This window comes from Gracilinanus agilis, chromosome 4, assembly GCF_016433145.1.
Source record: "Gracilinanus agilis isolate LMUSP501 chromosome 4, AgileGrace, whole genome shotgun sequence".
NCBI lineage: Eukaryota > Metazoa > Chordata > Mammalia > Didelphimorphia > Didelphidae > Gracilinanus > Gracilinanus agilis.
Window position 1 is genome coordinate 165549801 of NC_058133.1, and position 27368 is coordinate 165577168.

The 27368-nt window shown below is 37.6% G+C and overlaps 1 protein-coding gene across 1 annotated transcript in view; it reads left to right on the forward strand.

Moving 5' to 3' along the window:
• ARHGEF11 (Rho guanine nucleotide exchange factor 11) overlaps positions 1-27368 on the forward strand; it is a 157958-nt gene that overhangs the window by 4823 nt on the left and 125767 nt on the right. The window contains exon 2 of the mRNA XM_044674084.1: positions 1207-1301. Within this exon, the coding sequence (XP_044530019.1) occupies positions 1270-1301 (32 nt within the window). The 5' untranslated portion in view covers positions 1207-1269. The remainder of the gene's footprint in view (positions 1-1206; positions 1302-27368) is intronic.

The window sequence follows — 27368 nt, forward strand, 5'->3', positions numbered from 1 at the left end:
AAAAAAAAAAAAACCCACAGGAAGGAAGAGAGAACGAGAGAGAAAGCGATCAGATCTGATTTTCCCTTTTTTTTTTCAGGAGGCCGGTGTGGCCGAAAACCCACCTCAAACTCAGAGCCACAGTAATAATAACCCATAGTGAGATTAATTGGGGGCAGGCTTGCTTTGCAGGAGAGAGGCAGAGAGAGAAGGGGGGAAGAGAAGACGAAAGATCTCCCCGTTTCATGGAGGCTGAGGCGAGGAAACCTTTGGGAGCCAGGATCTGGAGGAGCAAACCCGCAGAACGAAGTCAAGAAATTGCCTTCCAGAAAAAAGGCCGAACTTAGTCTGAGGAGGCTCAGACGGGGTTAGTTTAGGGGAGTGGGGTGGGGGGTGGGTGGGAGTGGGGGAGGACAGCCTCTGGAAGTTTTTAAAGGAAAGCCAGAACCAAATCAGAAAAAAAGGAAATTAATCTTCAGGGATTCAGTGTGTGCTGTTGTTATTTTGAAGGAAGGAAAACTGCAGCTTTTAATTTGGGGCTTTCGGGCAGGGACGTGGACGAATTGCAGAACCATCAGTGTATAAGTCTGTCAATTTTTTAAATTAAGAAGTCCATCTTTTTTTTTTAGGATTTAACTGGACTTAAGAAAAACTGTTGTACATCCTATTGTATGATTTTTATTTATTTATTTTTACTGTACAAATTGTTTGGAACATTTTTTTCCAATCACCCTTTTGGATTTATTCATCTGTTTTTTAGCTGTAGCCTCTTGTTGTTTTAAGTATTGGAGACCAGAAGTCTCTCTACGCCCCCCCCCCCCCCCTTTGGGAGCCTGTCCACAAAAAAGGATAGTTGGGAAAACTGGATTAAAAGGATGCTTTTTATTTTTGTTTTGCAGCTAAGACGGATATTTTGAAAGCACGCTCCTTTTTTATACTTTTATTTTTTAGCTTGTGGCTCTAACCTTGAAGAGATTTGTGGTTGGGTTTTTGGTTAATAAGGTCAGTTTTTCTCTCGATCTCTGTTTTTCCTTTCGGTTTTTTTTTTCAAATGGGGGGAGGGGAACAGGGGGTTAAGAAAGGAGACCATATTTACTGGTAGTGGCATTATGGAGCTTCAGTTACCAGGGTCCTGAGAGCTTGAAAGAAAAAGGATTCTGCCCCCAAGTTGGTATTCTCTTCCCCTCCCTTTTTTTTTTTTTTTTTTTAATTTGTTTGAATTGCAAGTTATTCAATTTTCATCAAGACTAAAGCCACAGGATTTGGATCATTGGAGATACCCGAAGAACCATGAGTGTAAGGTTACCCCAGACGATAGACAGGTAGGTTTGCTGACAATTCGGTTTTAAAATGCATAGTAAAAGATTGAAATGAGGGTGGGAGATGACTGTGCTTTAAAAGGGTTGCAGCAAGAGAGCTGGATGAGCTGTGGGCTTCAAAATGGTTGTGGAACAAATAGGCAGTGGGGGATAGGAGTTCCTTTTGGTCACAGGGATGGTTATATGTGTTTATGAGTAATTGGGGAGGACCCGTTTTCTGTGTGGATAATATGGAATATGGTTTAATGGCATATTTTAATGAAAGTTGTAAATTCTGGAGTGGGGGCTAGATGATGCCCTTAAGCCTTCTCTGGGTTTCTGCCAGATTAGAGATTTTTGTGTATTAATTGGGGGTGTGTGGGTAGGGGGAGATTCCAGCCTTAGAGATGCCAGCTTTTCGAGATTGACCAAGACTGACATTTGATATTTTTGGTCTGAGCACCAAACTGAGTTTGAGTTTGGGGAGTACATGCAGTGTTGGGGAAAGCTACCTGATTGGGCCAGGATTGGTTATTTATGGAATTGAGCACCTTGTTGATTTAAATGTTTTCTGTGTCTTGAAGTGGGGGGGTAAGTGCTTTGGGAGTGAGAGAAAATGGCATAGTGGTAGGGGATAGGGTTGCCTTTCAGGCTGGGCAATCATTTTATCATTAGTTGATGGCTCTCCCTCTACAATGTGTGGGGATCATTAGGATTTTCTCCCTTCAGGTTCAGGGTTTAAATTCAATTTTAAATACTGCCATTGGGTTAAATCTCCTGTGCTCATCTTGGTTCAACAAAATGGGTCTTTTCTTGGCCTAATGTGTCTTGGAAATTGAAAACTTTGGTCTGGACACCTTGAAGTTTGGTAGATACAGAGTCACTGACCATTTTGCTTCCCCCATACTGTACCCCCATACCTAGGATGTGTCGAAGAGATCCCAGAAATCCTTTGCTGTTGATAATATTGTTTTGATAGTACAGTTCCTCAGAGGAAAGTGGGCCACCTTCAAAGGAATAATGCAGCATTGGAGGAAGGGGTGTGCAGATCTACATTCTCATCCTTTCTTTTTACTAACCCATTTCTCTCCCATCTTTCCAACCTGCCCCCCATTAAAAACATAAAGGACTTTACAATCATATTTGATGATTACAGTACTGTATAATTTTAACTGAATTTAAAAGAAATTTGGTATGCTGAAGTGAGCAAGGTATGAAGAGCTTTCTTTAAAATACTCATCTAATAGAGGGTAATAGCATGGATGATCCAAAACACAGACATTTCCTTTTTGCCTGTGGGATGCATCCCAAGAAGTGATTAAGTGAATGTTATAGTTGTGAAAAATAAAAAGCAATTGTGACAAAAATGAAAAGGACTTGTTGACTTTAGGTAGTGAATTTTATAGTATAGACATTTATTCCCAGGTTGTTGTCTTCTCTGTATCTAGCCCTAAATATCATTTGTCACCAGTTTGGGCAGTGATTGGGATTATAGGATCATAGGTTTAAAGATGAAAGGTATCTTAGTGATCAAGTTGTCTGACTCCTCTATTTTAGGGGTAAGTAAACTGAGGTACAGAAGGAGGAAATGATTTGGTTGCATAGAAGAGAGCAGAGCCTTCCTTGCCTCAATCCCAGTTCCTTTGATTACAAATTCAGTGTTCTTTCCAGTGCACCACACTGCAGATAATCCACAGGTGTAAAATTGCTATGTATTTATACATGTTATCTTTTGTCCTCCTTTTCTTTCTTTGAGGTCCCTATGGTTTGGTTTCTGCTAAAAAGTGTCACTAGGCCCATAAGAGATGGGAACTTAGGTGTGGCAAGAAAGTGGGATATCTTTTTTTCTCTCCTTTTTCTTACCTCCCTCCTCTCTAATGGGCTTTTAGGATACTCTCATGGACTAAAGCAGAAATGATGCAATGGAAAGAATAGCTGCATTTGGAGACTGGGAACCTGAGTTAGAATCTCAGCAATGTTACTATATGACCTTGAGGAAATCAAATAATTTCTCCAAGCCTCAGTTTCCTATTCCGTAAAATAAAGATGCATTTCTAGTGGTACAGATGGCTCTTCTTTTTGAGGAGGGATTTGTATGTTGAGCTTAAGGTTCTGAAACAACACTGGAAACCCAAGTGGTGAACAGTGAAGGGTTTGAGATCCATCACCTGCCACTCATACCTCTGAGAGTGGACAAATTTCTGTTCTACTTTGGCTTTTGTGCTGTCCTGGGTTTACATATCATGCTTATCATATGGACTATTTGGGGCATTGTTACTGTTGTCTTTTGGCAATTGATGAAAATGTCCATTGGTTTCCAAGTTATTATGTAGATCTAGAATCTCCTTAGAGCTGAAGGGAATCTTGGAAATCTAGCCCCCTCATATTTTAGTTGAGGACTCAGACCCAAGAAGTCAAATGAATTACCCAAGGTCATACAAGGAGTAACAGCTGGTATATGGATTCAGGGCCTCTGGCACAAGATTCTTCCCAATGTACCATGCTGCTTCTTAGTCTGTGAGTTTTAATCATGCTTCTACTTAAGAGGGCACCTTCACCAGTGTGGATTAATGGAACTTGGTTTGGCATCAGTACTTTCTTTTCACTGTTTCTTGAGAGGATTGATTTTGGGGGTTCATGCTTCCACATGTGTCACTAAGTATACTAGATTATTGTTCCCCAGTCTAGGAACAATTTTTGGGTTTTTGAGGTTTTTGAACCTTGTGGATTTTGAATGATTTTCTTCAGAACATATTGATGGTATTGAATAGAGGTTCTGAAGAATATTTAGGTGATGAATGCTTTTTTGGTTCATCAGTAAGTTAAGACTTTGTATGCTGTGATTAAGTGCTTTGTATGAGGTGGGAATATTTAAAAAAATGGGAATACTTATGGGAATATTAACAAAAAACAAAACCCGGGTAACTCTTCAATTGTACAAGCTTGCAATCTAGTTGGAAGATAGGAAAAATAAGCAAGAAGACTAAGGAACACTTGCAAGAAAAGGTTATTATTGTTATTTATGTGGAGACTGGATTATCACTTACCTGAGGTGTTAGGTTGAACAAGAAGACCTGAAGTTCTTTTCAACTCTGATTCTGTGATGTCTGAAAATTATTATCCAGATTGAGTGTACAGATACAGAAAGGATACAGATCAAGGTCAAGAGGTTTTTGTCAGGGAGGCCTTCCTGAGATGTTGGGTTGGATGAAAGAAGTAATTGATGTGAATCGATAAAAGTGGAGAACTAAGTTCTTGGAAGTTTGAAAAATGACTTCAGGTAGAAGGCTTTGGATTAGTTATTTTATAATATTTCTTCTGTCGAGAATGACTATCATATGTTGTAGTTGTTTTAACATTTACTTTCTGTCTTCTAGGTCTGAAGGCTAGGCAGTTGGTTTTAAGTGACTTGCCCAGGGTCACATAGGCTAGGAAGTGTCTGAGGCCAGAATTAAACCCAAGTCCTCCCAACACCAGACCTGATGTTTTATCCACTGAGCCACCTGGCTGCCCCAACTGATGTACCTTGTAGAGAGGTATTTGTGACAATAATGACAATCATGGCCTTATGTCTTTTCTTTCTCCCAAATCTTGGAAGATGTCTGGTGAATATAAGGCACATGATAATTAGTTGATTTGTATTATCGTTTAGAGAGACTGGTTGGTGCAGGAAACTAAGGCAAGTAAGTGCCAGAGAGACTGCATAATTTGCAGAAGTCTGTGATAAAGCCTGAACTAAATCTTTAGTCTGGTGAATCCAATCTTGATGCTGGCTTCATTTAGAGTTAATATTGTAATTCAGTCTCAGTGAAAGTGAGGTAGGTCTTACTTGCTTGAAATTTCAGTTGCTAGGAGAAATGGCTTTGTGGAACTTTCCCCCAGAACTCTAGAACAAATGTTGCTGGAAGACAGATTGATATGCTCCCAAATGTTAATATCCCTTCCTCTTTGTTGTGCATGATGTGGATAAAATGAGAGAAAACACATAAAAGAGACTTATAAGTGTGCTGCACTTTGAGAACAAAGATGTTACAACTGAATTGTTTTTCCAGTAGTGGTGATGTGTATGCTTTTTGCTGAGTACCGTTATGGTTGATGTTTTCAAGGTGGCCAAGTGGATTTGGAGTGTATTTTACCAAAATAAAAAATTTATTTTTCTCATCTCTAGGAGGAGAGAGGGAAGAGAGGAGAGAGAGAACATGAATCATGTAACCATGGAAAAATACTTATAAATAAATAATTTTAATTAATTAAAAAAAAACAAATTTAGTTGTCCATGTATAGACCAAACCTTTGGTCCTTCTTAACATCCAGCTGAACTGAATGACTCAGACTAAAGATGGCTAGACGTTCTCCATTTCACCACTATGAACATAACCACAGAAAACAAGCTTTGATTGCTGTGGAAGAGCTTAATATTAAGTAGAATGAGCAACTTTTGAATTGTCAGGTTTGAGAGATGCTAGAAAAAGTGATTAAGGAAGGTTATTGAGTCTTGTCCCCAAATATTTGAAGACCTGGGGAAACTGGGCTTGTATTTGTATTCCCAGGATTGAGCCCAGATCTGGCACATATGCTTAAAAGGTGCTCCTTGACTTGTAAACTTGAATATAGGGAAAGATTCATTGTGATTTCTTTGCCTGATGGTTACATGTTTTTCCTGATTAAAATGCATTTAGAGATGTGTATAAACTGATGCAAAGTGAAGTGAGTAATCCAGGAAAACAATTTATACATTAACAAAAGACTGATCAATGCAAGGATCAAATATGATTCCAGAGGACTGATGATTAAGCATACTTACCTACCTTTCAACAGAGAAGTGATGGAATAAAGATGAAGAATGATATTTTTTTTGGACATTGGCTATGGACTATGAATATTTATTACAAAGGCTTTTGTTTCTCCCCTAGTCCCCCAAGAGGAAAATGAGAGGGAGAAAAAAGATTTTTGTTAATTATTCATTCTTTCTCCAAGATCTTGGAAGGTATCTGGTGAATTCAAGGCACATGATAATTAGTTGATTTGAATTCTTATCATTTAGAGAGGTTGGTGCCTGAGAGTGAAGTGCCAGAGGGACTAGATAATTTGCAGATGTCATTGATAAAACCTGAACTAGACCTTTAGTCTATGATGATGATAAAGGTAACAATCCCCTTTAAAGGACTGGCTGCCTTGGAGTGGACTCAACTTCATTCCCAGTGCATTCCTAGAACAAAGAAACCCAGAAGTTACTAGTCTCTACTCTCTACTTTTTCTATCTAGCTAGAATATCTACCATCTTGAGTGCCTAAATGGCAAGCTTCCTTCAATTGTGGGTTTTTTTGGGGTGGGGGGATTGGAAAAATTAAAATTTAATTTGAAAAAAGTATTCAGAACTATTAGCACTACTTGTTAGAGATTTAGGATTGGATATAGCAGTGAGGTCTTGATTAGTGTGAACATTGAATCTTCTCAAGTGACTACATGTATTTGAATTCCCACTATTTGAAGTTATAATTATGTAAAATATCATAATTGATTGTACATTGTATGGAAATATGTCATCCAAATTTTAAAAAATTTGAATTTGAATTTCATCAGTTATAATAATTAGAACCTAACCGTACATAAAATCACTAGATAGAAGGAAAAATGCCCTATGAAAGGGAAAGCCTTTAGGCTATAGTAAAGGAATTTATGAAGAAGAATCCAGACTTAGGCTCATTTGTTAACTGGGTTGAGAAGCCTTGAACTCTGTCCAATGCATGTTCAGTTCTTTTTTGAGCACTGGAATCTAAGAAATCCTCTAGGGTTTAGAGTATCTCTTTCCTTATGTAAAAGTTTGACCTCATAGTATTTAATTGCCATTGGCTACTGTAGATAGTAATTTCAGAGGAAGGAGAAATCACTGTGGACTGGAGTGGTCTGGAAAGCCTTCATAGAGGAAGTGGGACTTGATTTGGGCTTTGAAGGATGATTTGTAATAGGCTAGGTAAAAAGAACTATAGAAGCCCTAGCGACTGGCTCCCTCATTTTACAGAAGAGGAAATAAACTGAGAGATTAAGTGACTTTCCCAGAGTTACACAGTGAATGTGATACAGAATTCAGATAGGTCTTCCTGACTCCAAGTCCAGCACTTTGACATCTACTTGCCTCAAAATTAGAACAGGACATATCAGAAGTAGGATTTGAACCCATGCTATTGTGAGACCTGAAAACCCCTGCAACTGAAGGATGCTTGAATCCATTTAGCTATTTTGACACTCAAGATAGTGGAGGATATTCTAGTTGGGCAGAAAGAGTAGAGACTGATAAATTCTGGGCTTCTTTGTTCAAGTAATGCACTGGGAATGAGTTGAAGCTATCCATTTATGGAGTTGAGTTGAGTCTACCCCAATTATAGTTGGAGAAGGCAGCCAGTCCTTTGAAGAGGATTGTTACCTTTACCATCATCACAGAGTTTTCATATAGTGTCTTTATATAGTGCTATTCTTGTCCAAGGGATGCATAAGAAATATAGTTCCTCCAAGAGTTTACAATCTAAAACCTGTTATATATCGGGTTGACAGATGGACATGGAGAAAGATCATAGCTAAATATTTTTATTTTTTAAATTCACTTTTTAATTTTAATTCTGCTATATTTTTCTTTTATTCAGCATTCAAAAGAACAGTAAAATATAAGACATCATGTATAGGTCAAAACTAAGTACATTTTAGTTGAGATTAGACAAGGATAATTATTATATTTGAGAGGGAGAAGAGAATGGGGTATGGTGATTGTGGAAGTTTCTTATCTGGACCAATAGTGAAGGAAGTTCAAAGGGAAATCAATCCTTTTTTGATTGATATAATTAAGTTTTCTATGGATGGTGGGATTTTAGGAGTTATTTAAATGGGGTGGTCTTTGGGAAAAATATGTAATAATAATACTTATATTTTAGCACTTGTTACTCTTCACAATTTCTTGAAAGCTCTCATATTCCTGTGGTTACTCCTTCTACCCTCCTATTTGCCTCCTACTATTTTCAGTATTGACTGGATCACCTGAACAATTACCTATTGTTATTTTTTAAAATGAAGCAAAAAACAATCCATTCCAGGGCCTAAATTCTTCCTAGCATTCTCTTATCCATTTCAGATTTTTAAAAATTTCATCTAAGATTTATTTTTTGATTTACTTTCAGGATTTCTTTTTTTCTCTTTTCCTCTCCCCCCAGGTTGTGGTAGGAGAAGATTCAAGCAAGACCTGAAGCCTTGCCTTTTGAGGGACCTTAGAGTGTTTATAGGAATTTCTGTCTAGTCTTTCCAGAAGCCAATGAAAAAGAAAATTTGAAAGGCCTGGGAATGAAACCACTTCCTAGATTGGGTTTGGGGAGGGAGGAGAGATGAGAGAGAGATTGAGAAAGGAAGGGAAGAGAAAAAAGGAGTAAGAAATTGAGAAAAACAGATGAGAGTGAAGAGAGAAAGGAAGAGGAGAGATGGAGAGAGACAGAGAGGAAGAAAGAAACTAAGGATGAGAGAAAATAGGAAACCTGTGGAAGTACAGGGTTTTTAAGGAAAAATCACCGAGGGGTACAGTATCATGGTTCTCTAGAATCTCTCCTGTTTACTGGTCTCTACCTCCAGTCTTTCCCCTTTCTCCAATCCATTCTTTATACAGTTCCCAAAGTGTTCTTCTTAATACTCAGGACTGACAATGTTTACTTACTCTCAGAAATCTTTAATGCTCCCCATTATTTAAAGGATGAAATGAGAATTTCTTATCCAGGCATATAGCTAAGGCCTCAAAAGCCTGTTTTGCCATCTTTTCCAGCCTTATTTCCCCCTTTTCCCCTTTATGAACTCTGTTCCTTTTAAACTAGATAACCAGCTGTACTCTACTCTCATCCTGCGTCCATGCATGTATACATGCTTGAAATAGAAGGTGCCAACTTTTTATCTTTTTGTTGATAACTTCTCTTCATTCATGAAACTTTTTCTACCTCCAAACTCAAAAGAAGGAAGCTGAGCTGTGACTTTCTCCCTCTTCAGTTTTCTGAAGAGCCCTTTGCCCTAATCTCTTTTTCTTCCTATCTCAGTTCTACTCAGTATTCTACTTTGTGTCAATTCACTGTCTATTTCTAGTTGGAGGATAAGCTACCTTGAGGGTGGGTATTGTGTTATTGTTCATCTTTGTATTTCTGGTTTCTACCTTGGTACATGGATAGGGTGTCCCAGAGCTTAAACCTGGGGTAAGATTTGTGGTTAGCTGATTAGTGTTTTTTGTGTGTTTTTTTTTTTTTTAGTTGAATTGGATCTTCTTATTGGCAGCTAGATGGTGTAATAGGGAGCTCAATTTCCTCATTGTAAAATGGGAATATTAGCACCTGCCCCTCATGAGGATCAAATAAAATTAATCTATGAAAAATGTTTTGCAAACCCTAAACACCTTATAATTCTAGCTTTTACTAGAATGTTCTTAACAAAAACATAAATGTTTAATCATTTTTTTAACGAAAGAGTTCTATAACTTTAAAAGGAAACTCTTTTGGCTCTCTAATTTTAATCCCTCATCTCTTACAGTTTAAGACCACTTTTCTTGTTCTTTCAATTCAATTCAATAGACATTTATTAAATGTCTGCTTTATTCACGGCACAATATTTGGTGCTGGGGATGCAAAGATAGCCCCCTACCCTTCAAGAGCTTACATTCTAATAGAGGAGTATAATATGTATACATTTAGTAAATATAAAGTTATTTCAGGAGGGAAGAGAGCAATTGGGTGGTTGGTATAGAGGAAAGGTTTTAAAGCTAGGATTTCTACGAGTTGGAAATTAACAGGATGTGCATTCTAGAAATAAAGAACAGTGTGCAGTGTTACAGGTGAAAAGATAGCACAGCAGATTTGCGGAATAGATAATCCAGTTTTGCTGGAATATATAGTACATGAAAGGGAGTCATTTAATCTGGAAAGGTAGGCAGAAGGTACATTTTAGAGGGTTTTAATGCCAGACTGATGAGGTTGTATTTTATACTAGAGACACTAAGAAACCATTGAAGATTTTTGACCAAGGGTATCATAGTTGGACTTGTTACTTGGGAATATTATTAATTTGGCCTTGGTGGAAGATGTATAGGGGAGGGGAGAAACTGGAAGCAAGGGGAACAGTAAGGAAGCTATTTGAAATAGTTCAGGTGAGGCAATCAGATCTTGAACTAGGATTCAAATTCTTGGAGTGGAGAGAAAGGTACCAATAGGGAAGAGCTTTTAGAATTAGTATAGCCTGAGCACTAATGCTTTGAATTGTCCATAATCCAGATTGGTTATCTAGCTGGGCCTGGAGAGAGGAGAACTTGAATTCAAATGTGGACTCAAGACAGTAGCTAAGTGATCCTGAGCTCCTCACTTAATCTATCTGACTTGATTTTCTCAACTGTAAAATGGAGATATTAGTACCTTTCTTAGAATGTAAAGGTTAAATTTAGTGGTTGGGCTTAAATTATGTGAAATAACATAGTTGCAAAGTTATCATATCTCAAGTTAGAAGTTTACTTATAAAATAGAGGGGAAACAATCAAGTAGAGAAATGTGAGAGAAGTTAGAGAAAATATCTATATTAGTCTTCTATCTGGAGGCCTCCTCCAAGATGGAAGTTAGTCTCTCAGGAAACCAGGAAAGTAGTCAGCCCTTTTCGAATCTAAGTTGAAGCCATAATTCACACCACAGTCTCCATCGAAGTTCCCTTGAAGATTATCTCCAGGAGACACTTTCCACTAGACCAACCTTTTTGGCTGTGAGAGCCATAAACGCCACATTTTTTAAGGTGTAATTTCGTGAGAGCCGCACAGTGCTCACAGTGCGCGCTCCTGTAATAGCGCCTGAAAAAAAATTGACTTTATGGCTCCTGCAGAAAGAGCCATACGTTGCTGACCCCTGCACTAGACTCAACTTCATGAGATTGTCCTCAGCCCAAGGGTTTTATGGCTTTTATGGTGGTGGTTTCCTGTCCCTGCCCCTTTTCACAGGGGCCAATCATAGCCTCCAAATTGTCCAGCCCTGCCAGGGGCAGTGTCTGTGGGATTGGCTTCTCATTTCTTAAAGGTGTTAACTCTCCTCCTAGGATTCACCCAATTCTGAGTGTGTGAACTTCCCAAAGAATTCAAAAGTCTCTGGCTGTTTGAGCTAGAAAAAGGGTGGAGCTCTCCAAACATCTTACTGACCTTCCACCCAGCACCAAGCAGGGTGTGAATTCACCAAGTGGTTCTCAAGCTCCTCCACCTAGTTCAAGCTTGTGTTGATTCAATCAAAAGGTAGACAAAGGAGAGTCGATCCTGTCCTCACAATCTAGTGAGGTACTAAATAGGGGTACTTAAGTTATTGCTAACCAAAGTTTTAACTCCAACTAGGCAAAGAGAATAAAGGATTCCCTTTTCACAAGTATAAACTCAGAATAGACAAAGAGAACCAAGAATTTCCTTTCACCGGAGGGTTGTTGTGAAAATTGTATGAGATAGTATTTGTAAGAGCTCATGAGGCACAGTGCCTGGCACATAGTTGGCATTTAGTAAATGTTTTTCCCCTTCCCTTAGTGGCCAGGAATGTCCATATTTCAGCTTCTTCAAAGAGGCTTCCTCTTTGCCTTATGATAATTCCAGTGTGCAAGGTCCTGTGACCTACTCATCAGAGTAGGAAGTTTATTCTGAGGTTACACATCTGCCGCACCAATGCTGATTAGGGGAACTGCCTGAGGGCACAGAGATGTTAAGTGACTTGACTGTGGTTACAGCTAATATATGCCAGAAGCAGAACTTGACTAGATCTTCCTAGCTAGCTTTCTCTCTCTGAAATGGTGCTATCTCTCAATAGTAATAGTATCAAATTTCATATAGCACTTTTTATTTTATTATTTTATTTATTTTTTAAAAACCCTCATCTTCTGTCTTGGGGTCGTAAGGGTAGGCAATGGGAGTTAAGTGACTTGCCCAGGGTCACACAGCTGGGAAGTGTCTGAGGCCAGATTTGAACCTAGGACCTCCCATCTCTAAGTCTGGCTCTCAATCCACTGAGCCACCCAGCTGCCCCTCATATAGCACTTTTAAAGCTTCTAAAGGTATCAGTTATCTTTTTTGTACATCATGACTCTGAGATAGGCTATGCTGCTGTTATTATTATTCTTTTATAGATGAAAACATTGAGGCTTAGAGAGATTCAGTGGCTTGCCTATGGTGTCAGAACTAGTTTTAGCTATGGGATTTGAACCTAAGTCTTTCTTTTTCCAAGTCCAACACTACTACTCTGCCAGACTACATTTCTTCTCACAGGGTCGGGTGGGAGAAGGGGCAGTTATGTAGCACAGTGGATAGAGCGCCAGACGTGAAGTCAGGAGGACCTGGGTTTAAATCTAGTCTCAGATACTTCTAGCTGTGTGATGGAGGACAAGCCACTTAACCCCAATTGCCTAGCCCCTTTTGTCTTAGAGTTGATAGTAAGAGAGAAGGTAAAGGTTTATTGTTTTATTTTGTTAAGTGAGAGAAAGGATTTTCTTCACAGTTCACCTGAAAATGAGATTTCAGAAGTCTTGATTCCTAGTCTTTCATCCTTTTTCTCCTGCTTTTGGAAGTAGCTGCCTCAGAATGGTCTGGTGTAGGCTGCAGATAATTTCTGGCTCCAAACTAGAGTGGGGACCAATCTACCAGTGTTCTAAGTGATAACCCTGGAATGCCAGGGCTGCGGCATTTGAGACCAATCCAAAACCATGGAGTATTTATTAAACTTCTGCCATGTTAGGCACTGTGGGGAATGATGATAATAATAATAATTACAATTATTATCTTATATAATTATTATTTATATGATGCTTTAAGATTTGTAAGACCCTTTACAGACATCTCAGTTTATCCTTATTGCAATCCTGGGAGGCAGATGCTCTTATTTTCCACATTTTACAGATGAGGAACTGAGGCAGACAGCACTTAAATGACTTGTCCAGGGTCACATAGCTAGTGCCTGAGGCAGGATTTGAACTCAAATCTAACTGTTTCTAGATATAGTTTTCCTGTATTTTCCCACCTATTTGCCAATATGTAGTCTTTACTTTTAAGGGCTTTATAATTTAGTTAGGGGACAAGAGTAATACACCATGAAACAATACCATAGTACAAAATAATTTATAACTAAGTGCAAAATGATGTGTTGATTAGAAGGAAGTACTCTTAAAATTAATGAAGCCTGGAGTGTACTTCACTATGTCTTTATCTTGTGAAAACCTTCATGGTTTCCATTTACTACCCGCTATATGAAACTATTCTTAGATTTTATTTCCCCAGTCTGCCTCAGATGAATGTGTGTTCTCAGGTTTTCTTATAACACATCATATAGATCTTTCTGCATAGATTTTGCATTGCATGATATGTATTTGTGTACCTTTATGTCTAGTGATTAGATTGTAGGCTTACTGAGGGCAAAGATTGGCATTTTTCATGTTTACATCTCCAGCGACTACCACAATCCCTAGAAGATAGTAGCCACTTAATGTATTGTTGTTCCATTGAATCAGATAGGGTTGTGCTTCAGGGAGGAGTAGAACTTGAATTGGTCCTTGAAGGATTGTTAGAATCTGGAAAGATGAAGGGCTTTCCATGAAATGAGAACAATGAGTAAACAAGGGATGGATAGGGGAATGTACATAATTCATTTGAAAGCATAAGAAGATCAATCTGACTAGAATATAAGGGGCGTGTAGTGGGAAATGTATTTGGGTAAACTGGTAGCCATAGTACGCAAAAAAAAAAAAAAAAAAAAACCAAGATAAATTTATATTTGATGTAGGTAGGAAATAGTGAGGCATTGAAGATTTTTGAGCAAGATAGTGAATTGATAAAAAGCATTGTTTTTGAAGGTTAGGATTGTAGTGATGTGGAGAGAGTGACTGGAATCACGGAAGCTAGTTGGGAGGATCTTACAATAATTCAGGAATACCTGTCATGAGAACCTGAGCTAAGGCGGTTGACTGGTGGCCCTGGAGAGGAAGAGATAAGAGAAATTCTTGGAAGAAGCAGCAGTGGAACTTGACAGTAATCTAGATGAAGGAGAGAGGTGGGTCAGATAGCTCTAAAGTTTCTGAGGCTTATAATGGAAATAGGACCAGCATTTAAAATCATCCGCCGCTGCCGTTCTCCCCCCCCCCCCCCCACCTTTTTCTCTTTGATTAAATGTAGCCAATTGAATGAATTTGTCTTTCTCTGTTTCCTAGGTTGAGTCATTTCTTCCAGACCTCCTTGGATTACTCCCAGCTATAAGCTGTTCCCAAGAGATGGAGTTATTCTACATTTCTCTAGAAAGCTGAGCTTTGGGAAAGTTGGGGACTTTAGATGATCCTGAATGTGAAGCATATCTTTGCCCTTTCAAAAAAGTAGATTGGACCCCACATTCCCTGGGAGCCACCTAGGCCTAAATCTTTTCCCTTTGGCAGTTGGAACTGGAGTATCTGGCCAAACTAAACCTTCTGCTGATAGAAGTGGGTGTCCAGAGAAATTTCAGATTCTTAATAATGTCTGCCTACTGGCAGAACAGGTGTGTCTTAGGGTAAGAATTGAACTGGCATAGTAATAACTCAAATCAGCTGCCTCAGACACCATTCTAATGTTGATAATTCTCTATTAGAAACCTACAGTGGCTCCTAAATGTCTCTCATTCTAGCTTAAGATTTATGATTAATTATTTCAATTTTTGCCCCCCAACCCTAGCCCAGCAATCACATTTCTTTTTCCAGAATTTCTTTCTACCTTGAAATCTAGCTAGCATTGTATCTATCTCCTGTCTTTTATACTGGCCCTACTTATTAGCTTTCTTGGTGGAGTCATTTGGTGCTGCAGTGGATAGAAAGCTGGGCTTTGTGTCAGAAAGACTGAAGTTCAAATCCAGCCTTAATTACTAGTTGTGGGACTCTGGCCAAGTCATTTAACTTTTTTTCCTCTCAGTTTCCTCAGCTATAAATGAGAATAATAACGAAACCAACTCCCATAGTTGTTGTGAGAATCAAATGAGATATTATCTGTAAAAAAGTGCTTAGCATAGTTCCTAATACCAAGTAGGCTTACTATAAATAATAATGATAAATATAAATAATAATAATTGCTATAAAAATAAATAAATGCTTATTCCCTTCTCCCTTTTCCCTTAGTGTTCTTCTCTCCATCTTTTAGGGTGCATCCTTTAAGAAGTCATGGAATATGAGGTAGCTAGGTGATACAATGGATAGAAAGCCAGGCCTGAAGATGGGAGGTTCTTAATTCACATCTGGCCTCAGATATTTCCTAGCTGTGTGACCCTGGGCAAGTCACTAATTGGCTAGCCCTTCCAGCTCCTCTGACTGAGGAACTGATATTGATTCTAAGATGCAAAGTAAGGGTTTAAAAAAAGTTATGGAATTTTAGAGCTGGAAGGGATCTTAGAGATCATCTAGTCCATCTCCTAATCTTAAAGATCAGGAAGCTAAGGAATAAAGAAGAAAGTAATTCACCCAAGTTCACAAAGTTTGTGGAAAGTCAAGATAACTTGCTGTAGGTCTTCAAATTTTACTGGGTCAGTGTTCTTCACCAATCACTTCCTCCAAACTTAGACAGTGATATCATTTCACATCTCCCCACATTTAGGTGAATTATAGGATCAGAGAATCATGGGTATAGAATTAGAAGTGAATTTAGAGACTGCATAGCCCAAACTCCCTCATTTTACAGATGAAGAAACTAAGGCTTTTGAGGTTAAGTGATTTGCCCAGAGGTTACACAGGAAGTAAGTTTATTATTTTTACTTTATTTTTCAATTGACAAATAATTAAAAATAAAAAACAAATGTGGACATTGGTCATGTCCAAAAATGTAGGTCTCATTCCATTATTAAGATTAAAATTCTTAATTTTAATTAAGGGGGGCAGCTGGGTAGCTCAGTGAATTGAGAGCCAGGCCTAGAGATGGGAGGTCCTAGGTACAATTATGACCTCAGACACTTCTCAGCTGTGTGACCCTGGGCAAGTCACTTGACCCCCATTGCCTACCCTTACCACTCTTCTGCCTTAGAGCCAATACACAGTATTGACTCCAAGACGGAAGGTAAGGGTTTAAAAAACAAAACAAAACAAAAAAGATTAAAATTCTTGGGAGACAGCAACAATTTATAATTTTCTATTAAATAATAAAAAGCAGGTCAGAGAAAGAAAAGGCACCAGCCACATGTGGTGACTGTTCCCTTTGCAAACCTCCTTTCCCTGCTGGCTGCACAACTTCACAGCCAGACCTCAGGCACTCTGGTGCTCTCTTAGCCACCTCCTTTCTCCATGGTCCTGAGGCAAGAAGAGACAGGCTTCCTTTCCTAGTCCCATTTATGCTGCTTGTGACATCACTTTTCTGAGCCCTTCTGAATGGGGGAGTCTCGGCTCACTCTGGGCAGGAAACAGGTCTGAATGTCAGGGAGTCACCTGGGACAAGAAAGGATCTTATAGACACCAGGGGGTTGTGAGGCCTCCGAGCCCCGATGCACGGCAACTCGTCTCCCCCACTGTCTTGATTGCATCATGGGATGGGGTAGGTTATAGCAATCCAATCAGGGTCAATAGATCAAACTTAGTGCCAAAACTCTTCCTTTAAAATCCAAGGCTGATTTTTGGGTTCCAAGAAGAAAAAGGACAAAAGCTAGTGTTAAATTCTCACACTGCCATCTTGAATCCATCACCTTTTCTCTGCCAGGTTGTAGGCAGCATGCTTCATTATCAGTCCTCTGGAATAGTCATTGCATTGATCAGGGCTCTTAAAGTCTTCAAAGTTGTTTGTCTTTACAAGATTGTTATATATAAATTGTTCTGCTGTTTCTGCTCATTTTACCATAAAAGTTTTTCCAAGTTTTCTGAACTCATCCCTTTCAACATTTATTACAGCACAATAATATTTCATTATTTTCATATACCATAATTTGTCGTCATTCCCTAATTGATGGACAACTCCTTAGATTCTCATTCTTTGCCACTAAATAAAGAACTGCAAATATTTTTGTATATACAGGTTCTTTTCCTTTTTCTTTGATCCTTTTTGGGGTAGAGGCCTAATAAAATATTACTGTGTCAAAAATATGAATAGTTTAGTGACTTTTTGGACATTGTTCCAAATCGCCTACCAGAATGGCTGGAGCCTTAGCCCCACATATAATGCATTAACATGCCTATTTTCTTGCCTCCTACTATTGATGCTGTTCATTACTGTTATTTTTCTTTTTTTGTCATCTTTGCCATTTTGGTAGGTATGATAGGTAGAAACTCAGAGTTGCTTTAATTTTCATATATCTAATGTAAAAAAAATGTTGATAGCTTGGACTTCTTCCTTTGAAAACTTCCTATTTATAGCCTATGGCCATTTATCAGTTATCGAATGATTGTTATTCTTATAAATTAAGTCAATTCCTTATATATCCTGGAACTGAGACCTTTACCAGAGAAAGTTGCTGCAAAGATTTTTTTCCTCTATATTAACTCTTTCCTTTCTAATTTTGGCACATTGGTTTTGTTTGTGTAAACACTGATAGGGATTTTGCCTCTAAATATTTTCTTTATTTTGTCTCCATGTTTTAATATAAATTTTAGTTATTGTTAAATGGTCTCATGTTTCTCATCTTGCTCAACAGAGTTCAACTAGAAACATTCCTAAGACAGTCATCACTATTCTTCTATTTATACATAATGTTTTCTATAGACTGTAAGTAGACAAAATAGCTTTTCTTGGAGGGGTGGTAATTGAATAAAAGTATGAGACAGAAGTTTGTCAGTGTTGCTTCAGTAGCAGACAGGTTGACAGGGATGTTTACTTTATCCTGTTCCTCTGGTTTTGGGAACAGAATCATATATATTTCTACTAAGTCTAAATTTTAAAATCTTAATCCATTTTTATTGTTATCTAGCTTCATCTTATTTTTAAGTGGAGTTCAGGCAGAAATGGTCTGAGGATAAATCACTATTTTGCTATTATTCTTATGAATTTAATGTTCTGCAAAACTCAATGTGCAAGTAGATAAAATGATGACTTTTTTGTAATTGAATAAGAAGATTAGGATTTAAATTTATATTCTGTAGATTCACTAAAAGCATTTTGGGACAACTTTAGTAAAAGGATACCAGAGATGACATTAAATATGGCCTTTTAATTTGGTTTTAATTTCTTCCATTAGATCTATATTTTGAAAGTTTTTCATTCCACATGATGCTTCAGTTGCAGTATGGTTTTCTGTTCATTTATAAAGGATTTAGAGCTTCTAGTATCTACATACCTGATTGTATCTTTCTAGGTTATCAAGTAGATACTAATTTTTTACTGTAGTGATATGTTGCATAGTTTCTGACATTTCTTTGCATAATCTGCTTCTGTCAATTACTACACATTCCCCAAGGACAGGATTGTCCTTGGATCTAACCAGTTTTTGGGCCAACTGTTCTTCCATCATGAGCATTTATACCTTAGAAATCATTACAATAAAGGGTTGACGTATTTTTTTATTGATTGATTGGATTTGAGAAAGTGATGGGAAAAGTTGTTAATATTAAACTTAAAAGTATAGCGTGGGGGGTGCAGCTGGGTAGCTCAGTGGATCGAGAGCTAGGCCTAGAGACGGGAGGTCCTAGGTTCAAAGCTGGCCTCAGACACTTCCCAGCTGTGTGACCCTGGGCAAGTCACTTTACCCCCCCATTGCCTACCCATACCACTCTTCTGCCTTAGAGCCAATACACAGTATTGACTCCAAGACAGAAGGTGAGGGTTTAAAAAAAAAAAAAGTATAGTGTGGGAGCAGCTAGGTAGCTACCACATCTGGAGTTGGAAGGATCTGGGCTCAAATGTAGCCTCAGACACTTCCTACCTGTGTGTGATCCTGGGCAAGTCACTTTAACCTCAATTGCCTTAAAAAATATAATTTTTTTGTATATAGTGCATTTTCATAGAGCTGATTGTTAAATATTTACCAGCACACCCCTACCTAACTTCCTCTTTTGTAATTTAAAGTATCATATACCCGATTCACTCTTCTAAGCCCCTCCACATAATTGTGATTCAGCCACATATATACTCCTTTGTTCATGTTGAGTTCATGTGGATGTGTTTCCTTTAGAGAACCTTTTGATTCATCAGTCTAGTGAAAAATAAACTCTTTTCATTCAACAAATCCAATGACATATAACTTATCCTTTGTGCAATGATGTTTATTGCAAATATTGTTTCTTTTCTTTTTTTTTTTAAATTTAGAATATTTTTCCATGGTTACGTTATTTATTGTCCTCCCACCCCTGCTCTTTCCTCCCCTCACACATTTCATTATTCAAAACCTATTTCCATGTTATTCATGTTTACAATAGAGTGATCTTTTAACATCAAAACTCCAATCATATCCCTATTGAACTACATGATGGATAATGTTTTTCTTTTGTGTTTCTGTTCCCACAGTTCTTTCTCTGGATATGGATAGTGAGTGTTCTTTCTCTTAAGTTCCTCTGGATTGTCCTGGGTCATTGTATTGCTGCTAGTACAGAAGTCCATTACATTCAATTGTGCCACAGTGTATCAGTCTCTGTGTACAATGTTCTTCTGGCTCTGCTCCTTTCCCTCTGCATCAATTCCCGGAGGTCTTTCCAGTTCACATGGAATTCCTCCAGTTTATTATTCCTTTGAGCACAATAGTATTCCATCACCAACAGATACCACAATTTGTCCAGCCATTCCCCAATTGATGGACACCCCTTCATTTTCCAATTTTTTGCCACAACCCCTTCTGTTACACTTTTTATTTCCAAGTTCTATTTCACAATTTGATTCATTTTAATTGGATTGGGTTAGTAATTAAGATTTTGCATTGTACTTATCTGCTAGATAATGTTTTAATCTTCTAATGTATTTGCACAAGTCTGCAGTGATTTTCTCAAGGTACTTCTCTACCATGGTCATATTTGATGACTGTCTATAGGAATATTTTTAGGCAACTCTGTTCCTTCTGTGGCCCTTAATCATGGCAACTGCCATTGCATATATTGTTTTATGCATGTCCTGAAATGCTTTATGCTGTTGAGTGAAATATTGTGGAAGGATGCATTTGTTCATGATGGCTATAGCAGGTAACCGATTTTTTTTTTTTAAACCCTTACCTTCCGTCTTGGAGTCAATACTGTGTATTGGCTCCAAGGCAGAAGAGTGGTAAGGGTAGGCAATGGGGGTCAAGTGACTTGCCCAGGGTCACACAGAGGTAACCGCTTTTTAAAAATTATTTTTGTTTCATTGGTTGTATTAAAAATTCAGTCTCAAAAAAAAATTAGTTTTTGAAATTCAATTCTAAGTATGCCCACTTCTTCAAAATCATATGTGACATTGGCATTATTTTTGGCATCTGTTTCATTATTAGGTAACACTTCTGGAATTTGTAATATGTAGATCTTTAATGCCTTCAGGTTCTTCAGCTTTTCCCTCTTCAGATTTAAATAACTCTTCAATTTCCACTCTTATTTCATTTAATCTGGGTTTAGGAATTTCTTATGATGGCCCTCCTTTGATCTGTAGTACCTTGTGTTGGTTGTTGACAAAAAGTATTGTGAAAGTTCTTACCTATAACTGTTAAAGTCTGTTTCTAGTTTTATGTTGTATTTCTGGTACATGATAAATGCACCCATAAATTCATTTGCACTCTTGTTTTGCCTGCTTTCCTGGACAGTATCAGTTTGCATTGAATGAAGCATTTTTTTGTGGGTAGGATGCTGATCTTTCTGGTTTTTCTAATGTATCTTGCTTTCTTGTAGTAACAAAACACAAAGATATGTTATTGCTTCTACTGTTCTCTATGTCAAGTTGATCATCATGAAAATTTTGACTATAGATTCAACCTACAACTCTTAACTGCCCTGTCTTAATTCTTAAAATCATAAGAGCAGTTATGTCTTATTGGCAATGTGTTTTCCTCTCTGTGATCCTGCTGAAACCTAGTTGACCAGCATTTCAAGTTTCCTGCCAGGCCTTAACAGCTACTCTAGCTGTCTTAGCACTCAAAATTGTTGCTGCTAAGTTTACCCTGGCCTATTTTTCCATTCTTGACCATTTCTTCTTCCATGACATAGTATTCTAGTTTGGGCCTTGATAGGGCTCAGACATTCATTTATTCAGAGGATGTTTCCTAATTACTTTTTCCTGACTGGAACCCTTTAATTCTCTGCCTCTGATAGTTTCCTAAGCTTAATATGGTGAGTTTTTTTTAAAAAACATTTATTAATATTCATTTTTAACATGGTTACATGATTCATGCTCCTACTTAATATGGTGAGTTTTGAGAAGGTTACTTTCAAGTGTTGTAGCCAGGAGTGTATACCAAGTTTTTCTTATGGTTTTATTGGATTTTGGAACATGTAGAATATTTCGCTTTTTCTTCAGAGACAAAGAACTATGTTTAGGGGGATTTCATTAGTGGATTTCCCATCTGATGGCATGGCTTCCATGCTTGCCCTTTTCTACAAGCATTGATGGTTCAGATAGCCCATCCCTTCATTGTTTTGCTTGCCCTAGGGTGGCCTCAGTCATCTTCCAGATTGAGGACCCTTTGGAGGCTTTCTTCCAAGTGACTGCTGCTTCAGAGAAAGGATACTCTTGTTCTGGGGTGAGAAGGCTGAAGTGAGTGGAGTAAATAGCTTTGTGAATGGGACCTTGTAAGAGGGTGAAACAGTGGGACCTCTAAGTCCTAGGGATAGGACAAAAGAAGCTACAAGGGTACCAGCCTCTTCATGGGATCAGAGTTTAGGAAAATACATGCAGTTCCTAATGTAGGATAACTATGCATCTTAATCCTTTCAATTGGGCATGAGCTTTGAGATGATTTTCCAGTATTTGAGATGAGTTGCTCGGTGCTATCCACATAGTTACCACCCAGTCTCCTTTATGATCATAGACCTAATAAGCCTTTATTGCTTTATTTGAAGCTTACTAGCCTTTATGAAGTTTGAGCCCATAAATTTGGTGTCTGCACTGTCAGGAGTGCTTACCATTGAATTAACAGAACTCTGAAAATTCCTGGATCATTTAGATTTGGGGGCTGGAATTTAATTTTTCTAATTCTATAACATAGGGAGGGAGGAATAATCCTAATTATCTTGGATCTGGAAAGATAACAGTAAGAGATATTACCTTACTAGAATTGAAAAGGTTGATGCTGATTTTCATAATTATATAATCTCTTATCTAAATCATGGTTTGTTGTGAGCAAAACAAAATTTTTTTAAATAAAATTTTTTGTGGATTTTATTGCCTGACAGTTCCTTTAATACCTAGCTGACATGTACCCTAGCTGACATGTGACATGTGCAGAAATGCAGACTGATTCTAATAGCATTTATTTTATATTTCAAGGATTTGTGATTTTTGTCTGTGGGGCTACTTCCTCTACCAGTACAGATCTTGCATAACTACTCTCCCACTTATTAAGTGACTTACTAGGTCCATATGGTTTTAGAGAATTGCTGTACCTTAAACAGTTCATCTTCTGAGTGAATTACAATGTATTCCAAAGCTAATTATGCATAATTTTGGATTACCTAAGCCTCTTTTCATTCTTTAAGGAGTAGGTAATTGAAAGTTGGCTGTGTTTAAGGCCTTGGTCTTCATTCTCTGAAAACAACCTTTGGTAATCTCATTCCATTTCTGGGACTGTAATATGTATGGTCCACAGCCTACCTTGGTTGGGTTCTTTAGGCCACACACTGGAGGGTTGCTATCAGCTTGTTCCCACTTTTGTTTTCTCCTTCCAGACTATTCTTTTTTCTCTAGTCTTCTAAATGTTATTGTCCCCAAGGCCTTATTATCCTTTCTATACTTTCATTTCAGTCTCCATTGTCAAAAGAGATGATGTATGTAAAGTGTTTTGCAAACTTTAATGCCCTACTATTATTACTACTTACTACTACCACCACCACCACCACTACCACTCCCACTCCCACTCCTACTCCTACTACTCCTACTACTCCTACTACTCCTACTACTCCTACTACTACTACTACTACTACTACTACTACTACTACTACGCCCACATTACCATCACCACCTCCATTGCAGGTAAGGTTTTTGTTTTAACCTTTCCTTTTTTTAATTTAAATTTAATTTATTTTTTAGTAAGGGTCCACCTTTTTTTCCTCCTCACCTAATTGAGAAAGAAAGAAAATCAAAATTCCTGTTAAAAACATGCATAGGCAAGCAAAACTAATGTCCACATTGGTTGTACTCCCCCCTCAAAAAAAAGTCTTAGCACTCTCAGTGGCATATTTCATCATGAATTCTCTGGATCATGGTTTGTCATTACACTGATCAGAGTTCTTAAATATTTCAAAGTTTTGTCTTTACAAAATATCATTTTCGTTGTATATCATTGTCTTGATTTTGCTTACTTTACTCTGTTTCAGGTCATATTGGTCTCAGGTTTCTCTGAAATTATCCCCTTCACTTCTTAGAGCACACTCTTATTCCTATTACATTTTTCACATGACTTGTTTAGCCATTCCCCAGTTGATGGAGGCACCTCTTTCCCTAAATCCAATTCTTTGACAGAACAAAAAAGAACTGCCGTTAATATTTTTGTTCATTCTTACAGTTTGTTAGGACTGTTTTCTCCCTTAATCCACCTTCTTTATTTCTGCTTCTTTCCTGTTTTCCTCTATATGTGTTTTCATCCTTCCTTTGACTAGTTCTGATGAAAGTAAGGTTCAGGTATTAACTATTCCCAACCCCCATCTTTTCCTCCATATTTTTATAAACTTCCCCCTCTCTATTATGTGAGATAATTTCCTCCATCTTTCCTCTCCCCTTTCCCTTTCTAGCATATTCCTTTTCCCCTTCCTTTTTCCATTATTCTTTTACTATTATCAAGACATAATGGCCCTCGGTCTCATTAGACTCTTTCACTTCACTCCTGATTATAGAATTCAGAAGGGGCACATTAATCATTTTCTCATTAGAAAGTAAACAGTTTATCCTTGTTTGCTCATATTTCTCTTGATGTTTGTCTTTTCACTTCAATGTTTCTAGGAAGCTCTGGTCTTTTTTTATCAAGAATACTTGGAAGTCCTCAATTTCATGTCATCAAAAATTTCATTTCATTTTTTCCTTCTATAAAATTATACTTGGTTTTGCTGAATGTTATTCCTGTCTATAAGTTATGTCCTTTGCCCAAGTTCCCTGCTTCTTCATAGTGGTGGTATCTAAATCACATGTGATTCTGATTTTGTCTCCTTGGTACCTTTCTTTCTGCCTTCTCTCACCATATAATCTGGAAGCTCCACATTTTGACTATAATGTTGCTCAGAATTTTCATTTTGGTATTTCTTTTAGGAGGGGAATGATAGGTTCTTTCTATTTCTACTTTGCTCTCTGGTTTTAAGAGATCTGGTAGCTTTATGATTTCTTGAAATACGTCTAGGCTTACATACTAAGTGACAGGTGCCACTTCTCATCCTCCAACCAGAAAAATCCTTCCTCTTGTCGTTTCTCATAGAAAGAATTTTCTTTTTACCTTTTCTTTTGAACTGGTCATATTCTTATTCCTGTATTTTGTAGCTTTATGATCCTAAGCAAGTCATTTAATTTGAGTAAAAATGGGGATAATACTTGGTAGTACTGATGTTACATGGCAATGCTATAGGAATGCATTGCAAACTGGGGTTACTATAGAAATGTGTATTATAATTTGTACTTATTTTATTTTCCCAACTAGATTATGAGTTTGTTGAAGACAGAAGCTTTGTCTTATTCATTCATCTCTTTCTGAGAATGTGTAGATGCTTTAATGCTTTTAAAATCAAAGATGGCTATTTGTGATTCATCTTTGTATATAAACTTCTTAAGTGTGAGAGCTTTATTTTTTTAGTTCATTCTGAACAGAGAACCTGCCCTATCCTGCAGGCCTTTGTGCCCAAGGAACAAAATCCAGAAACTGACTGACCCAGAACTTCAGGAACATCTGTGTTCTTCCCCTGAACTTGGCTTCAAACAGCATCCAGCTAAGGTTCTCTTGGATCTCCCACATCTCTCAAGAATCCTTTGACTTCTTAAATCATAGGAATGGTTTTCTCATTTTCAACTGTTCCTTTAGCGTCTCTAGACCAAAAACACTAGTAGAGACTGGCATGAAGGAGCTGGGGCAGGGGAAGAACTGTTCCAGTCCTGGTAGTTTCTGAGTCAGTGGCCAGAGTGTTTTATTCAAGTCAGTCTCTGGAACTAAGTGTATTTAACTGAAGCAACTCTGGGCCTAGGGAAAAAAACTCTTCAGACTTTTTAATTTTTAGCATATAGCCTAAGGGTAGTACCCACACTGCTGAATTTAACTCCACCCTGCAGCCACACCCTTGGCAGAAACCCTATGTTTTGAGAATCACTGGCTAGGCTGGGCATAATGGGAACAAAGAACATCATATTGAAAAGAGCACTCTTTCAAGTCAGAAGATCTAGGTTTAGATCTGAAGAGTGTTACTTACTAAGAATGTGACTTTGGGCAAATAATTTTCTCTCTGCACCTTAGTTTTATCTTCTCTAAAGTAAGACCAAAATTTTAGATAATCTCTAAATTCCTTTCTGACTTTAAATCTGTAATTTTAAATCCACCTAAGCTAGGCCTACCTCAAAGTCATCAATAGAGATTTTGTCTTTTGCTTCTCTTCCTTGGTCAGATTAAAAATTTCTTTTGTAATATATGAGTAAAACAGGCTTTCTTTTTATTTTAAACCCTTTCTTTCTTGGTATCTGTTGTAGGCATTCTTGAGTTGGTGATATATTTCAAGTAGATAATAGTTTTCCATATGGAAATCAAATACACTGTAGTATTCTCACTGTACCTGTATCTGTTTTACACATTTGCAGTATAGTGATTAAACCATATAATGTGGAACTGAGTCATTGTAGTAATTATTAAAGGGTGGAATAGATTGTGGTACTTTCTTGTGGCTTGTTTAAAAATAGCTATTGAAATGATAATGAGTTGTTTTCTTTTTAATTTTAAAATGTTATTTATTTCTCATTTCAAATATATATAGTCAAGCAAAACAAATTCCCATAGCCATGTATGTCCAAGAAAAAAAAAGGAGGTAAGGAACATATGCCTTGATCTGCATTTTGAGTCCATCACTTCTGTATCTGAAAGTGGATAATATGGTTTCATCATGAATCCTTTGGAGTTGTGATTGATCATTGTGTTGATCAGTCACTAAATCTGTCAAAGCTGATTGTCCTTACAAGTAGTTGTTTTTTAAACCTTTACTTTTGATTTTCAGTAACAGTTCTAAGACAGGAAGGCAAAGGCTAGGCAAGTGGGGTTAAGTGACTTGTCCAGGATCACCCAGCTAGGGTGTTCCTGAAGTCACATTTGAACACAGGACCTCCTGAATCCATGCCTGGCACTTTATTCACTTAGATTCCCCCAAACAGGGACTCTTTTCTAAAACAGGGGTTTTAAAATTTCGAGTCTAAGTTTCCCTTCCCTTTCATCTGAACACAGAACTAGATAGATCAGTCCAGTTCCTTTTAATTGGCCCTTTATTCTCCTGTCTTTGCTGTTTTCTTATCCTAGTACAGTGATGGACAATCTTTTGAGCTTGGTGTGTCAAAATTAGCCAAAAAACCAAGCATAACTTGGGTGGTGTGTCACTTTGAGAAAAAAAAACCCATAATTTTGTGATATTTATAGTTTAAATAACAAAAATGTATAATTGTAATATATAACTGTATTTAACAAACCAAAATAGGTAAATTAATATAGGTAGAATTGTCATCTATAGTGCACAGAGTGTGTTCACTACTCTACAGCAAATGTTTCATCCTTGGCATGTGGCCCCATACTTCTCTGTATGAGGCTGCATTTGGCTGTGTGTCATTGACACACATGTCATAGGTTTGCCATCACCGTCCTAGTAGATCCACTCTACAGACTCATCAAAGTTGCTTTTCTGATACTTCATTCTTCAGTCTACTCTACTCCTCAGTCATTTTACTGTAGGTAGGTGGGGGGCTTATGGAGAGACCATGGGAAACATAAAGTATAAAAGGAATCTATCCTTTTGATTTTTGCATTTCCAACTAGGTGG